This window comes from Peromyscus maniculatus, chromosome 7, assembly GCF_049852395.1.
Source record: "Peromyscus maniculatus bairdii isolate BWxNUB_F1_BW_parent chromosome 7, HU_Pman_BW_mat_3.1, whole genome shotgun sequence".
Taxonomy (NCBI): Eukaryota; Metazoa; Chordata; class Mammalia; order Rodentia; family Cricetidae; genus Peromyscus; species Peromyscus maniculatus.
In genome coordinates, this window is record NC_134858.1 from 22,439,138 (window position 1) to 22,456,883 (window position 17,746).

The window sequence follows — 17,746 nt, forward strand, 5'->3', positions numbered from 1 at the left end:
TACCCATACATAAAAGTTACTTATATTCTATGATTTCAGCCTACACCAACAATAACTATAGGATGACCCAAGTTACAGTTGATTCTAATAAGAACTGAGAATCCCTTTAAAATTCTCTAAACATGCTGTGCTTATTGAGCTCAAGTCATAATCCATGTCTCATTCTGGTACAGAGCATCACTGTTGATGGTAAGGACCTATGGATATTCTTATTGCCATTAATCTTCATCATGTTGTCCTCTTACTCTGCTTCATGAGTTTAATTTCTCGCTATTAATATTTTAGAGAAAAGAATACGGCTTCAATTCACATAAGCAAGTTCTTGATGAGAGCTTGGGAAATGGTTGAGTGGTGGTGGCACATGCCTTTAATACCAGAGGCAGGTGGATCTCTGTGAGTTCAAGGTCTCCCTAGTCTACAGAGTGAGTTCCAGGACAGCCAGGGCTACACAAAAATCCCTGTCTCAAAAACACTGAGAGAGAGAGAGAGAGAGAGAGAGAGAGAGAGAGAGAGAGAGAGAGAGAGAGAGAGAGAGACAGGCAGACAGACAGACAGACAGACACAGACAGAGAAGAAAAAAAGAAAAAATATTGAGAATGGCTTGGCTCCTGGTGGAATTTTGCTCCTCAAACAGAACAGACAGAATACAGACATTTATGAAGACTTAATGATCAGCCCTAATTTGACAGCCCTTGAAAGCACAGATAAAATCAGCTAGGTGTAATGGTGCCTGTGTCATCCCTGCACTTGAGAAGTGAAGGCAGGAACATCACAAGTTCATGGACAGCCATCTTGGGTTGCAGAGTGAATTTGAAGCTAGCCTCAAAGAGATAGATAAATAGATAGATAGATAGATAGATAGATAGATAGATAGATAGATAGACAGACAGACAGACAGACAGACAGACAGACAGACAGACAGACAGACAGACAGATAGATAGATAGATAGATAGATAGATAGATAGATAGATAGATAGATAGAAAATAGATAGATAACAGGCATTCTACAGCCCTCTACTAGAACAACCATGCACATAAGCATTCAGCCTAAATTAGTTCAAACTATCTTACCTGTGTAAAAAGTATAAACTGAGCGAACTGCCAAGGAAGCATAAAAGCGACGTTGGAGAAGCAGAGCGCCATGAGGTATTTTTTGTGAAGGGTTGAGGTCCTGAGGGAAGGAAGCAGCACAAAAGTTCTTCTGTGAACTACAGTTCCGCAGCCAGTATCTCAGAAACACAGGAGTCCTTGCTGAACACAAAAACTAACTGATCTCCTTACCTTTCATGTAAAACAACAAAATATAACTTTGGAAATCAACTTACTAAAATCATTTTAAATGGATACACAAGAGGAATGCTTGAATAAAACAAAATTAGATATTTAGAACTTGTACAAAATTTTTCAGTAAATTATTTAAACACAACTTTGGTTCCTTATTTAAAAAAAAAATGTTTACCGTTCAATTTTAATCTCCAGGGAAAGCTCAGGAAACAGGACATGACACTGATCCTATGCTCCTTAGGGTGTCCCTCAGTACACAGAGAAGTCCTTCCCACATGATTCAGAAAATAATGAGGAAGAAGCGGACTGCAGTCCAGGAGTGCACCAGCACTTGTGGGGGACTCCCGGGAGTTCTTCAAACAGTAAGGCGAAGGACAGTCCACTGCTGCAGTCGGCATGCAGATTGTGTATTCCAAAGCAGGATGACTTTGGGAACCAAAATCTTTCACCAAAGAGAGTGTAACATCTCTCGGAATATGAAAAGGCTAATGCGAACATTTGTGTGGAGAACAAACCAGCTCTGTGGCTGCAGCTTCACGTTTTGCACAGTCTGGGGTGGGAGGGATCCTTATTTTCAAGCCCCAGGTCCCAAGCAAAGCACAAAGACTGCCTGAGCATCTGGCAATCTTGTATTTATTCAGACAAAATTGGCTTTAGTTAAATAGAGTGCATGCCTTCAAGGTCATGATCTTAAATGTCCTGATGAGCACATTTCACTGTATGACTCCCCTTGCCCCTCAATTAGCAAATGAACAAACATCATGGAAGAGAGAGGGTAGCATCTTTCTCTATAATTTTTCTAAGCACACAATGTAAGGAATAAAGATTGAAACCTGAACTGGGAGCAGATTCCCAAAGTCATATTCAACCACTAATTGCTCACACACCAGGAGGCAGCCTGTTCTCAAGATCTGCAGTGAGCTTAGAATGCACACTCTACCTTTATTCAGTTGGCTAGCAAATGTGTGCTTTAATTAGTTACTTGGGTGTGTGCTAAGTAGTCTGTGGCTAAAGATTTAAATTTGGCATAATTCCTGCCTCTGTGGGTACTTTTAAATACATGATGCACAACTTTAGAATAAAAAAAAAGAGGAGAAGAGGAGGGAAAGGAAGTGAGGATTGTCATATAAGGTAACCTCCCAGAGCTTAGTAAAGTGACTATGGTTATTCCCTGAGAGTTTAGAGGACATTTCATTCACTAATGTTCTATGAATCTATATCATATAGCCAAGTTATTTATAGTATTCTGTTCTTTGTTTTTCTCAGACCTCTTACATTTCTAAAATACTTAAAACTTAATTCACACAAGAGCGTATCCAAGACAATTTGAAACTAGCTGAATTATTAAAAACATCATTCAGAAATTGATTATATGTATTGCATTTATGTACAACATTCTTGTGTGTGTGTGTGTGTGTGTGTGTGTGTGCCACGCATGTGTGTGTGTGTGTGTGTGTGTGTGTGTGTGTGTGTGTGTGTACTCTTTGGGACTATAAAGTTTACAACTTCCCGAATCTATTCATACATGGGAGCCCCTTTTCATGGCACTATATTAATCTTTCAAAGACACAGTTTAGGGAACAATGAGCTGGAGTACGTTAGCTTTGAGGAATTTAGTACTTGTTTCTCAAAAACCTTTGAATGGGGCTGGACACATGGCTTTTGCAGAAGACCAAGGTTCAACTCCCAACACTCACATGATGACTCACACTCATCTGTAACTATATGTCCAGAGGATCTGACACGCTCTTCTGACCTCTGTGGGCACCAGGAATGTATACAGTGAAAGTGCACACATGTAGGCAAAATACTTATTCACACACAAGAAAACAAATAAATATTTCTTTAAAAACCATAAAATTATTATTTAGAACCTGTAGGCTGACATTTTCAATGTTAGAAAAAGTTGATAAATTTATGTTATGATTATCTTATTACTCAATTTATTTTTTAAATAGTTGTAAAACATGGTTTAATTTGGTAATTATGACTTAAGTTAAAGCAAATCTTAAGAAAAATAACAATTTATTTAGCTTTGTTTTATGACTGAAGTTACCTGAGGATAGTAGTTAAGACATACATCTGAAGTACAAGGAATGGATATGAAAAGCTTTCCCGGAGAGGTGGTGTCCACATCACACGGGTGGCCTGAATGCATAAAACACGCAGTTTGCATTATTCTCCGTTACAGTGAATGTTCCTCACTTAAAACTCTGGGATTGGCTTACTTTTAGAATTTTAATACTAGGCTCATTATATCCTATTTCTCACTGTCTGGGATAGCTTCCGGTCCTTTGACATTCTCTCTCGTGGCCAGTAAGGGAGCACTTTGAACTGAGGTCAGAAACACGTAAAAACTATATCAAATCCTACACAACTTAGCCACAAGGCCAGCAAATACCCAGGGATAGGTGCTGTGAGGGCCACAGGCTCAGAGCACACCACAGCCTGAGCCTGGCATGTGGGGCTTTGAGATACTGTACACAGTAAGTTCCAATTAGTATAGATAGACATAATCAGCTGTTAAGACTGACCCTGAGTTAATCAAATACACTCTACGTGAGTTAAGTTTTTAAAGGTAATTGAAAGCACTGAGAATTGCTAGTAATGAACACAGTGAAAATCCTAAAATTGAATATATATATTTAGACTGTCTTAAGACACACGGTTAATATTCATGGTATAAATTTTTCTACCAGAAACCCTAAACTTACAGAAAGAAATTAAGTTTTTATCACCTATTAAGAGTATGATTGCTTTATTAAGAGTCTCGGAAAGTTATAATTTGTGTAAGAAACCAAACTTGTAGACCTTGAAAAGAGTAATTGGTTTTATTCCCAACTCAAACTCGGTCCACCAAAGCTTGCACACCCAAATAAAATCTTTTCCTTGTGCCAACAGATTGTTGAATGATAAGGCATTTGTTTTCATTGAATGTCATATATTTAAAGCATTTTATGTGTGACTTTGTTTCTTCCTGTAGCTAACTGATTTTTTAATTTGGCCCATTATAACAGGAGATAAAGACATGTGCTGCATGTAACCTGGGCCACTACATAGCGCATTTGACGCATTTGATTCTAAACAATAATAGTCAGATTCTCTCTTCTTACCACACATTCAACATCTAATGCATAATCTAGAATGTGGAGCACACTCACAATGAATCCATCATATTGTAAACCATTTTTAGGAGCTCATTTTAGCCCGACTATGTCTGTTGGGATGACTTACAGAAAAGGAAGAATAACTCAGTAGAAGCAGCGAAGGGGTTGGGGCGGGGGCAGCTACTGAGTAAACTGCCTGCCTGCTCTCGGGCCAGCACCATTGTAACCTTTGGGAAGAGCAATGACTCAGTTGTGTGAGATGGGCAAGTTCTGGAGATCTGACCCGCAACATTTTGTTAAATTTGGGGGCTGGACAGATGGATCTGAGGGCACAAGGATGGGTGTTCAATTCCTAGTATTCACAGGGTGGCTCACAACTGCCTGTAACTCCATCTCCAAGAGCTATGACACCCTCTCTGGACTCCACAAGCACAACCACAACAATGCACGCACACACTCGCACAATAAATCTTTAAAAATACTGTATTGTAGAATAAAAAAAATGGTTAAGAGGGTAGATGTTGTCTTAATGTTCTTACCATTTAAAAAAACAACTTTCAAAGCCAGATATGGTGTACAAGCAATATAATTCTAGCACTTAGGAGGCTGAGGCAGGAGAATCAGGAGTTTTGAAGCCAGCCTAGGAGACACAGTGAGACCCTTGCCTGAAAAAGTCAAAAGAAGAAAGGGACAGGTGTATATTTCAGAAAGAGAGGAAAGTGAGGTTTTAGAGCCAGACAAACACAGGACGGGAAGCCCAGCTTCACCATGCAATCTCGGCTAAGTAATGTAATTCTCTAAATTTCAGTTTCATAACCTGCATGATGAAGATAACATCCGGCCACTAGAGGTTTAATAGTCAATTAACGACGTGCATAAAGTGCCTGAATCAGAGAATGCAATGCTGTCATTTATCTACAAAACATTATGTATGTAAATAAGCATCAACAGGTTGATAGATCACGTATTTTCAATTTTACTGATTTACGATTTTAGATTAATATAATTAGCATATCAATTTACACCAAAGTGCTTTGAGATTGCACAGTCACAACACAATGTAACCATCATAGTTAGTGGTTATATTTACTTGTTCATACAAGCCACTCTATGTTTTAAAAAGATTGAATAGAACACAAACCTCTCCATGATTGAAAAAGTAGCACACTACTGTAATCAGACCTCCTAACTGACTTCCACTGTAAAAAGAATAAAGTACACAGTCAGAGCATGCAACACACAGGTTCTTCCCCCAAAATTAACCCAGAATTAGAAACCGTAATTTTCTATGCTTAAGACATGAATAACTAAGCCATAAGACCACAAATATTTCCCAAATGCCTGTATAGTTTCCCAGATCCTGACTGTATAAAGACAAAAAGTGTACACAGAATACAGTCTCAATTTTCTAATTACATCAAAATGTTTTCTAAATAAACCAAGGGCATAAAATAATTTTAAATGCACAGCCCAGCACTTTGGTCTGTATGGTATTCTGTTAGTAATGTAAACTGAGTCAAGTTTTGTCTTTTGAAATTAGGCTTAAGTGACTGAGGGATTAATGCCAAAGACTAACAGTTTCACTTGGCAATAACTCCTAACTGGTGGACTACAAATACTCTGTCGGGAGCCACACTGTAGACTCTACACACCAGACCTATGGTGCCTAATAATCATCACAGACCTTCAGACCCATGTTGTGTAGTGTTTCTTGTCTTGTATACGTTCATCTGTGGCCCAGATCCCAAGCCTCTGTGTTATAAACACCAAGCCGGCAGAGTCTATATGAGCTCACTCATCACTGTTTCCTCAGCATGGGATACAATAAATATTGGGGGAATGAGATGAAGAAATAAAAATGAAAGCAGCGAGCTGTGATAATAGCCCTGACCACTGTGTACAGGTAACAAGACAATGAACTACAGAAGAGATGTGTGGCCTGTGAAAGGACGTCATAAGGCATTGTGAGATGCCTTACATTGATCAGAAGGGAAAGCACGCCAACTCATTTTGTCTTTATTTTAGATATGTTTTAGTTAGCATACAACATAATGGTTTCATTATGATATATTCATGTATATACCATATATATGACATCATATACAATACATATCATATATATGTGATTTTATTTTGCTCATATTCAGCCTATTATATTCTTTTGTTCCTTTCCCACTTTGCATTCTTTTTGGTCTGCCTTCTGCTTTCATATCTTATATACACACATGTATATCATATATAAAATATATGTAGTTAATTTCTAACACATACAAACTAGTATATCTCTATAAAAATCTAGATTCACTGCCTAGATGTCTCCCAAACAGATCAAGCCAATCAACTGTCTCACCTATTCAGAGGGCCTGATCCAGTTGGGGGCCCCTCAGCCTTTGGTTCATAGTTCATGTGTTTCCATTCGTTTGGCTATTTGTCCCTGTGCTTTATCCAACCTTGGTTTCAACAATTCTCGCTCATATAAACCCTCCTCTTTCTCGATAATTAGACTCCCGGCGCTCCACCCAGGGCCTAGCTGTGGATCCCTGCATCCAGATTCCTCAGTCCTTGGATGGTGTTTCTGGCACAACTATTAGGGTGTTTGGCCATCCCATCACCAGAGTAGGTCAGTCCCGGCTGTCTCTTGGCCATTGCCAGCAGTCTTTTGTGGGGGTATCTTTGTGGATTTCTGTGGGCCTCTTTAGCACTTTGTTGCATGAGTTAGCCATTTGAAACCTGGGACTTATGCAGGGACGCTTGGCTCAATCTGGGAGGAGGGGACTGGACCTGCCTGGACTGAGTCTACCAGATCGATCTCAGTCCTCCGGGGAGGCCTTGCTCTGGAGGAGATGGGAATGGGGGGTGGGCTGGGGGGAAGGGGAGGGGGGCAGGAAGGGGGAGAACAAGGGAATCTGTGGCTGTTATGTAGATCTGAATAGTATTGTAAAATAAAATAAAATAATAAAAAAAAATCTAGATTCAGAGAATCACACTATGCATGTTTTCTTTTTCCTCATTACATTTATCCATTTCTTACTTTTATGTTTATGAGTGTTTTCCTGCATGTATGTATATGTGCACACCATAAATGTGCATGTCTGGTGCCCAAGGAGGCCAGAGGAGAGTGTCATACCCTTTAGAATTGGGATTACAGATGGCTGCAACCAGCCGTGTGGATGCTAGAATCTGAACCCTGATCATCTGCAAGGACACCAACTGCTCTTAACCACTGAACCACCCCACCCCTTACTTACTCTTGTTCCCTACTTCCATGTCCATTAGTCCCTTGTCTCTGGAAAATAGTATTCCTTCTAATTTCATGACTCAGCCTATATTTTAAAATCTATATTAAATCTACATATAAAAGAAAACATGGTATCAGTCTTTATTGGTTTATTTCAGTTAACTAGGATACTCTCCAGTTCCATGCATTTTCTTGAAGGTGAAACAATTTCACTTTTATTTACAGCTGAATAAATCCCACTGTATATATGTACCACACTTCCTTTTCTACTTCTGAATTTTATTTAAGTTAGCATAAAAACCACTGAGTTTTGTCGTGGCATATTCCTACAAATATATTATTAAGCTGTGCTCTCCCCTCCTCTCTGCTCCTAACCTCTCTCCCCTCCATTGGTCCTCTTTCCTTTCCTAGCCAGTTCCCACTTCCGCTTGTCTGTATGTGCACTACACGTGTGCCGGTGTCTGCGGAAGCCAGAGACGGCATTGGAGTGACAGTGTTTGTGGACTGCCCAGTGTGGGTGCTGGAACCTGAAGCTGAGATCTCTGCAAGGGCAGCAGGTGGTCTTAACTTCTGCTCCGTCTCTCCAGTCCCTTCTGGTTTTCAGTCATGTGTGTTCTATCACTCTTTCTAGCTCTTCAGCACCTTCTTCACCTCTCAAGATTCCCTCTCTAGTTTCATGACTTATGAGCAAGCATGCACACTTGCATGCACACACGTATACACACATATACTTTTATTGAAATCTAGGTTCCTCATATGAAACATGTTTTTTTTTTTTTTCTGAGTCTGGCTTATTCTATTTAACCCAATGATTTTCATTTGCATTCATTTTGCTGCAAATGTCATGATTTCATATTTATTTAGGGTTCAAAATATTCTATTGGGTGTATGTACCACATTTTCTTTATCAGTTAATCTGTTGACAGGTAACTAGGCTGTTTTCTATTTCTGGATAGTGTGACTAGTGCAATAATAAAGATGGATTTGCAAGTAGCTCTATGATCTAAGACTTTGAGACTTCCCGAATTTTTCTCCCATTGTGTGGTCTGTGTGTTAATTCTGCAAAGTATTTCCTTCTCCATGCAGAAGCTTTTCAATTTCATACAATCCAATTTGTTGATTCTTGTAATTATTTTCTCCCATCGATGTTTTAACCAGGCCCAGCCCTGCTTAACTTCTCAAGTCAGACTAGATCAGTTGCATTATGGTAGTGCTAGCAATTATTTCCTGAGCTGTTAGAACTCTATTAAGAAGGTCTTTGCTTATGTCTGTATCTTTTAGTATTTTCCTGTGCCATAAATCCTCAAGATTTATGGTATTATATTAAAGTTTTCTCTTTGAGCATTTAAAGTTGTTTTGGTTTAGGGAAATATAGAGACATCAAATTTTATGGTTCCACATTCAATCATTCCCAAAGGACCACTTGAGGACAGGAATTTTGATCTCCAGCCAGGCGGTGGTGGCACATGCCTTTAATCCCAACACTCGGGAAGCCAGGCATATCTCTCTGAGTTTGAGGCCAGCCGGGTCTACAGAGTGAGATCTAGGACAGGCACCAAACCAGCACTGAGAGGTAGAAGCAGGAGGATCAAGGGCACTCCCTGGCCAGAACATCTATCCGATCAGTGATCACCAGGTTCAGTAAGAGGTCCTGTCTAAAATTATAAGGCAGAGCACAATAGAGGAGGACACTTGCTGGGATACTGTCCCCAGATTTTTTTTTTACTTCTAATTTTATGTCATTCAAAAATAACCACTGAAAACAAAGCTCACGGCTCGGGAATATATTTCACTGAAAGAAACAAATAAATCTGACAAAGTAGTTAAGCAATATGGATATATATCAATCAACAAAAATGAACAACAAGTTCTCTGTTGGCACTATTCCATCAGTGCAAGGCTGCTAGGCTGGGTAGAACCAGGTATAGCTGCTCTCTCTATGGTCCCCCACACACACCCAGGTCACGAGATGACTCCAGACAGCACATTCAAGTAAAAACAAGAAGAAATAGAGAAAGGGCAGCTGAGCCTGTAGTTCATGACAAAGTGTTCCTAGATAGAACCATGGTTGACTTTGCCTTAAATTTCAATGAGAAAAGCTAACTCCTTTGGCTCTCCTAAAGAGCAATTGAAAGCAGGGGAATAATATATGATTATAATAATTAATTTCATGGCCTGAGACTAGGCATCTTTACACTCCAAACAAAACTGTAATACTATAATCAAGAAAGACTGGCTAATGAATGTGTCTTCCACAAATGATATAAAAATGTTTGATAACTTTTAAAATCTCACATCAAAAAGAATAAAATTAGAAACAACATTCTGCTATGTAATGTTGTCATAACTTACACATGAACTAGAGGCATCTTCATTAACATTTTTGTTAATAAATCTTAGTTTTCAAAAATCTTCAAGAAGATAAAATAGAGGCCTGTAAGGTGTCGTTAGCAGAGGTTCGTTTTCTGTTTGCATGGTACTGGTTAGGGAAAACCATTTCTATCAAATTTCCTAGAACCCGTCAGTTGGTGTCATCTGCTTCCTCTTCATTTAGCCAGTAGGGATCAACCATTCTTTATAGGCTCGCTCACTTTAGTAGTCTTTACTAGTCTTTACTAGTCTTACCTCAGGTATGTACCATAGATGAAGAACAATCCCATCATTAGTCCATTCAACATAAAAATTACACCAACGTAAAAGCAGGCAGGGTCTCCCAATCCTTTAAAAAAGACACAGACTGGTCAGTATTTAATAAGAAAAATAATTTCAGTGCTTTATAATCAAGAACTCATAAGTTGGCTGAAAGTATTTGCTTTCACGATCAGTCTTTAATGTTAGAATCATCTTGTTTGTTTGCTGTCCTGGGGACCAAAGCCAGGGCCTCTCACATAGCCCCAACCCCTACAACATACATTTGGTTACATTTACACTGCCCCTTAGTGGCATGTTTCTATAATGTGATGGTCTGTTGGAGTTCGCATTAATTTAGACAATAATGCTGCTGCTCAGTGTCTGGGACTTTCAGTAGAAATGCTGCATATTTTGTCTTTTCTAGGTTCTCCGGTGAGTGACACACAGTCCCTAATCTCAGGGAAAAGCCTTAGTCTCTGTGATATGATCCAGTCACCTCATCTGTTATCTTTTTATTCTCCTGTCAGTCCAAAGACTCAAACCAGAAGCCATTTATAGGATTCTTCACTCTCCTTCTTCTCACTCAAACGTTTTACTTCCGAAATCCAGACATTTGCAGTGATCTTTTTTTCCAACTGACTGAGAGCCTATCAGCCATCTACCTGATTGCATGGAACCCACCTCTACCCTTACAAATGTGCTTCAATGAAGCTGGCAATGATGCTTCAGTATGTAGATCCCTTATGGCTCTGCAGTATGTAAGATGCAAATTCCCAGCCAGCAAGTGGTCCAGTGTGATCTGCCCTTGAGTACACTCCCAGCATCTGGACATTTGTAATACGCACTATGGTGATAACTGCTAACAGCCTTGATGATAGTATAAGCTCTCCCAGTTTAGATCCATGTCTTCCAGCTCTTCAAGTACCAAACACTAGTCTGTTGCTGATTGAGAACTTAATATATATCACATATGTTCAAGGTGATGCCTTTTACCCTTAGAAAAGCTGATGATGGACGCACTACAAAGTTTAATTTAGTGTGATGAGCCGTAGTCTCCATTGCTATATGTTGCAAAAATCACAAAGCATTTCACTCCTTAAGCATCTTCCCCAGCATCACTTTAGATTTTTAAGGGAATCAATAAAAAAGTATGGGAAATTCAAATTTTTTCATATTCCAAGAGTTAAATAAATGTAGCAAGTAGCAATATTGTAGAAAAATGAAGACATTGAAAACACCTGTGTGTTAGATACATGTTTCTATGTGGCTATGGACAGAGTCTCATGGGCATCTAGGAAACTATTACATAATTCCAACAGAGTTTTGGTTTGTTTGTTTGTTTATTTGTTTTGGGCAAAGATACCATATAGAAGATATTCAGGGGCCAGCTGGTGGTGGCAGGTGACACACACTTTTAATCCCAGCACTCCGGAGGCAGAGGCAGGCAGATCTCTGTGAGTTCAAGGCCAGCCTGGTCTACAGAGTGAGTTCCAGCACAGGCTCCAAAGTTGCATGGAGAAATCCTGTCTTTAAAAAACCAAGAAAAAAAAAAAGATATTCGGGGAGAGTTTCATTAAAATTCTTCTTGTAGTGTGAACAAAGATAAAACAATATTTATAATAGCTGATTATTAACATCAACTAACCCATAACTATTGCAAGTATATATTTGGCCCTTTGCCCCCCTAATGAATGCACTAATGTTACCACAAACATTCTTTTTTTTTTTTTAATATGGAACACTTCACGAATTTGTGTGTCATCCTTGCGCAGGGGCCATGCTGATCTTCTCTGTATCATTCCAATTTTTTAGTTTATGTGCTGCCGAAGCGAGCACCACAAACATTCTTTGTACCATGTCATTCTGAAATTGATTTTTACTCAAAAATACCTGATGTTGGGAGTTAAATACCCAAATTGCTAAGCATGCAGTCTTCTCAAAAAATAACTAAGGTGTAAAATATTTACTGATACGATCAGTCCTCTACTGTCTTAAATAAAATTGATCACAGTTTATAATAAACCTTAAAGTGTGTCACAACATCAGATGTCTATGGAAACACCAGTGAGCACACAGCAGCGTAGAGGAGGACACGTGCCTTCACAGCTCTGGATTTCTTTAAGAGGTTCTATTCTGGTGACATTCCAGCAGGTCTTAGTTTCCAACCCAAATAAATTCATTATGCCCACGACTGTGCGATACCAGTAGGCTATGACTACCTATAAAAAAGAAGATAGAAGAAAACATATTCTGATCATAAAGAGAGCTTTTCTAAAATACCATTCTATGATGTTTGCTTTAAAGTTATAAACCTAAGCAAACTTATTTGAGAAACAGTATGAAATTATATATTAGTAACATTTACATAGATTAGTCAATTTAATTATAGCAATATAACCATACAACCAAATATAAGAGTATAATCTAAATTTCTTTATTATTAAAACACATCATTTTAGAAACTGCAATGCAATGGAGTAAGAGCTCCAGGGCACATTAAAAACTTGACCAGTGACAAGACTGAGGTAGCCAGTTCTTTTCAACCGGAAACCTACTTTTGAAAGTTCAGAAGCAAGAGAGGGAAATAAAGACAGAAATAAAATAAAATGCTTATACCTGGGATTTTTTAACTTGGTGAGTTTTGAATCAAAGATTTTGAATTTTATCAATTTTGGATATGAACATAGGATTCTATAAGATTCTGGTTTGTTACTTTTATCTTCTTAGAATTCCATAATTGTGTATAATTTGTTTTGAGAAGATCCACCTCCCATTCGCTCTCATCCAATTCCGCCCCTTTCTTCACCACCACGCCCACACTACCAACCTTGTGCACTTTTTTTAAACCCACTCAGTTCACTTGGTGATACCAATTCTGATAAATCTAATCCATTGCATGAATGAACTTGAGAACAGAAATCACACTGGATACATAAGAAGCCATTGACAAAATTCAAAAGCCCTCAAGAAAGCACCATGAAGGCTTCCAGCAGAAGGAGGCAATCAATGTTCTTACCCAGTTATGATGCCTAAGAATCACATCAACTACCAGAACGACATGATAATCCTAAGGGTGTATGGCGAGCCACAGGACTATGAAATAGAAATCCAGCTGTATATTACAAGATATACCTGTTGGTTATGCTGCATTGTTTATGCTGCGGCGCTGCTCCTCATGGCTGGTCACCACCCGCAGTGGCCATGCCGGCAGAGGAGTGTGCTGATTTATAGAATCATAGCCATGTGGCTCCTCGTTGGGGAATTGAACCCCGGTCTCTTGTGTGACCGGCAGGGATACTCACCACTATACTAACGGGTGCTACAAAAGACTTTAATGTAAATATCTATTACTATGAGATGCTTTTAACAATCGATCACCTTTCTCCTAGATGCTGAACCAGTAAAGGAAACAGGTGCTTTAAAATAATCTGTCTCTGATAAAGCTTAACATGTTTCAAAATCCATAGGGACAGGCCGGATCTACCTCAGATAAATGTCAACATAAAATTATAATGATTCTTTTATCTAAGTTTTTTTCTGTGTCACCAGCATCTTGTCAAACAAAAAGTTCCCAGCCATAGCCAAGAGGGATACATGTCTCCAGAGCAAACGGATGACAGACAGCATTCCACAACGCCTGTCTACCTGGGAAGACTCCCCTTCTCCATTGCCCCCAGAGCCAACCGACGTCCAAAAGTCAGCTGGAAGCAGTTTTTGAGAGGAACAATGCCCCTAGTCCCATCTACCTGCTTTTTTTTTATAATAAGGTAAAGTCTGGGATGTAAGGATTCGGTCCTTAATTACGTCATCAGCCTTCGAGGGTGTCCCAGCCTAAAAAAGCAGGTGGGCCCTCTGTGCGCTCTCTGTCTCTCTCCTTTCCACTCCTTCCTCCCATCGGCACCCCTCTCTCCCTCCCCCCTCCCATCTCTCTCTCTGTCCCTCTCCCCCCACCAATAAAGCTCTAAAAAGGTAACCATGGCTGTGATTCTTCCAATCAGCATGCTCCTCCACCGGCCTGGCCACCGCGGGTGGCAACCAGCCACGAGGGGCAGCACTGCAGAATAACCAACATTGGTGCTGTTCAGACTCGATACACCACCGAGCATGGAGGACCTACTGAGACTACTGCCGCCTCTTCCCCCATCCAGCGAGACCTCGAGACCACGAGAGCGTGTGCGTCCCTTGCTGCCTTATCTGAGCCCCCCTTCCCTAATTCTTGGCTCCAGGGTCAGGGTGGGTTTCTTTAGCCAGCCCCCTTTCCCTACATTGTGTCATTTCCTCCTAGTAATGTCAGAAGTTACATCCATAAAGGTTCACTAAGATAACCAAAATAGCATCTTCAACAAATGATGTTGAGACAAGTGCCTCTCTATATTTTGAAGAGTAAAATTAGGCCGATATCTAACATCCTGCACACAAAAAATCAACTCCTAATGTACTAAAGACCAAATGTGAAACCTGAAATGCTGAAACTGGTTAAAAAATATAGACAGAACCCTACAGAATATAAGTGAACGAAAGGACTCCATTCACTCAGGATTGAGACCAAAAACTGACAAATGAGACCTCGAAAAACTGAAAATCCTTCAGTACTTAGTTTACTTTGCAATCAAATAAAGAAAAGTTCACAGAATGGGAAAGAATATCTTTGCAGCTGTTCATCCAATCAAGGATTAAGTTCAAAATATACAAATAACTCAAAGAACTAAGAATCAGGAACACCAATGACCCAATTAAAAAATGGACAATAGATATGAACATGGATTTCTCAAAAGAAGAAAAATAGCTAGGAAATAGCATTTAAAATATTCAACATCCTTAGCAGTCAAAGAAGTGCAAACTAAAGCTGTGTTGAGACTTCACCTTATCCCAGTCAGGATGGCTAAGATCAAGGAAACAATAACAAAGTCTGGTGAGGATGTGGGTAACCCTCATTCCGTTTTGGCTGGGCTACAAACTGGTGCAGCCACTAAATAAATCATCGTGGAGAGCTCTCAAAAAAACTAAAAGTAGATCTACTATATGACTCAGCCTGTATTGGCATATAACCTAAATATTTGATCTCCTACTACAGAATCATTTTGCCCAGCCATGTTCTTTGTCTCTCTATTCACAGCAGCCAGGAAATGTAAACACCTGAATGTCCTTCACCTGATGAATGGATAATGAAAACGTGGTGCATACACACAGTGGATATCTATTCGGCTATAAAGAGAATTTAAATTTTCAGGTAAGTGAATGGAACTGGAAAACACCACTTTTTCTCTTGTGGATCCTAGCTCTGAATCTTTAGCTTGAGTAACTGCAGAAGCCAGGAAAGTAAAAAGGAACCATGGAGGAAGCAGGGAGAAGGAGCTTCAGAAGGTGGGAGTAGAACACAGGTGCTATGTGGAGAAAAAAGAAAAACCAGGACTGGGGACTTCAACAGGGGAGGGAAGGGAGGTAATGCTGGGAGAGGGGAGAAGGTAAGCTAAATGGTACAAAGAATGTTTGAAAGATCATGACGGGGGAACCCACAGAGACAGCTGGCCTGAGCTCCTGGGAGCTCACAGAGTCTAGAACGGCAGCTAGGGAGCCTGCAAGGGGCCCACCTAGGCCCTCTGCATGTGGGTAGCTTGGTCTGTTTGTTGTGCCCCTTTTGGAACCTATTCCCTATGGTGGGATGCCTCGCTCAGTCTTGATGCATGGGGAAGGAGCTTGGTTCTGCCTCAACTTGATGTGCCTTACCCTTTCTGAGGAGTGGATGGGGGAATAGGAAGGAGGTGGGGGAGGGAACAGGAGGAGAGGAGGAGGGGAAACTGTGGTTGGTATGTAAAATTAAAAAAATATATATATTAAAAAAGGAAGTTTGAAAGAGACCATAAAAAGCATTGTTTCATAAGCTTACTTGAAAATACTTACACTCCCACAGCCCCACCAGCTTTGCTGGAGGCGAGGCTGGTTCTTGAGACCCCAGGTAAGACACTGCTCACTGCCCACTAAACCCCTTTAAGGCCACCCAACAACCTCAGACTTGCATGGCACAACAGCCCTAAGGGTGCAGCATTATTGTGCAGAGCTTGGCACTAACTCACAACTCTAATTGGACAGGACCTGCGGAGATTTAAGTCAGGCAGTGTCCCAGGTGCTAAGAGTGAGAAATGAACACCAGCTCCTACCTCTAACCAAGAAGCTATCTCTAGTTGGCATCTACTTGCTAAGGAAAAAATTAGTTTTCTACAATTGAGTCTCAATGGGGATATTAACCACACTTAAAGGTAAAGCCCATGTGCCCAGAAGTAGATGGCCAACACAAAACTCAGTGGTATTTTTGTATACTTTTTGTCTCATGTCGCTTTGTTCGGCTTTTTTTTTTTTTTGGTCCTACCATCTTGCTTGTGCATTATAATTTCTAACTTTGTATTTCTGTAGGTTTTATTTGTGTCTGTCTCTTGTGCTTTCTTTGATACTTTTTTTATTCCTTTTTGTTCAATTGTTTTGCTTTCCAAAGAGAGAGGTAAAGAAGGTGTGGGAAGATCTAGGAGGTGGTGGGGAAGGGAAACAGTGATCAGAATACATGGTATAAATTTTTATTTTCAATAAAAAAGAATTCACAAATAGTTCTTCCAATGTTTTCTGTTGTTTCTCAAATTTCTAGACTCCCATTAAAAAAAACATATTTAGTAAAGCTAAACATCTAAAGAACATTCATGGATTTCTGGCCACATAGCCAAATAATTCTTACTTTGATGGTGCAAGTCCAAGGTCATTAATCTGCTGTCACCCTCACTGCCCCCTCGTATGGTCTCCAGGCCTATCCTCGTGGCCTCAAAGCCAGACAATTGCCTCAGGCAGAGCCCTGGTCCTGGTTGTTCTATCTGCTGCCTGAGTTATTATTCCCATGCTAAGATTATTTCTCTGAGATCATGGGAGGGCACTTTACAGCTGAATTGTAAGAGAGGAACACGTTATGATGTAATCTTAAAAGCATCTACAGTTAACTAATCTAAAACAACAAAACTCCTGTTTTCCTCTGACATCCTTATGTTTACCACTTTTATTTGAGAATAGTCTGCTAGTATTATTTGATCCTAAAGACTCCTCACCTCTGGATAAAGATGGAAGCGTTTCACTGTATTGATTACCAGGGGATATTCAGTTAACCTGTCATTCATGATCATCCACAGTCCCTCCAGAAATGAAGGTGCTTCGATGATGGTCTTGAAGTAGGAATAATAAAGTCCCTTTTAAGAAAGATACACACAGTCAACGTCAATAAAACCTTAAATTATTCATAGAATATTTTTTAAAACAACTTTTTTAGGTCACCTTTCTTCTGCTAAAAAAAAAAAAAAAGGTCATAAAGAAGACCTCCTAAAGACTCCTTACTGTTAACATTCTGACTAAAAAGCATATATCTTCAGGTACCCATTCTAGTATTCCAAAGGTCTGAGATTATTCAGATTAGATGGGTGGTTATACGTAGCACTGATTTAACTTGACTAA

General features: G+C 39.7%; 1 protein-coding gene and 1 non-coding gene across 2 annotated transcripts in view; both read right to left on the reverse strand.

Annotated features, from left to right (window-relative positions):
* Dpy19l2 (dpy-19 like 2) overlaps nucleotides 1-17,746 on the reverse strand; it is a 103,311-nt gene that overhangs the window by 78,219 nt on the left and 7,346 nt on the right. The window contains exons 4-9 of the mRNA XM_006991681.4: nucleotides 17,347-17,484; nucleotides 12,360-12,480; nucleotides 10,256-10,349; nucleotides 5,534-5,591; nucleotides 3,342-3,433; nucleotides 1,073-1,172 (exon numbers count right to left, since the gene is read on the reverse strand). Coding sequence (XP_006991743.1) covers nucleotides 1,073-1,172; nucleotides 3,342-3,433; nucleotides 5,534-5,591; nucleotides 10,256-10,349; nucleotides 12,360-12,480; nucleotides 17,347-17,484 — 603 coding nt within the window. The remainder of the gene's footprint in view (nucleotides 1-1,072; nucleotides 1,173-3,341; nucleotides 3,434-5,533; nucleotides 5,592-10,255; nucleotides 10,350-12,359; nucleotides 12,481-17,346; nucleotides 17,485-17,746) is intronic.
* Nucleotides 11,989-12,097, reverse strand: LOC121831180 (U6 spliceosomal RNA). The gene has a single exon (XR_006074567.1). It is a non-coding gene; the product is annotated as a U6 spliceosomal RNA (small nuclear RNA).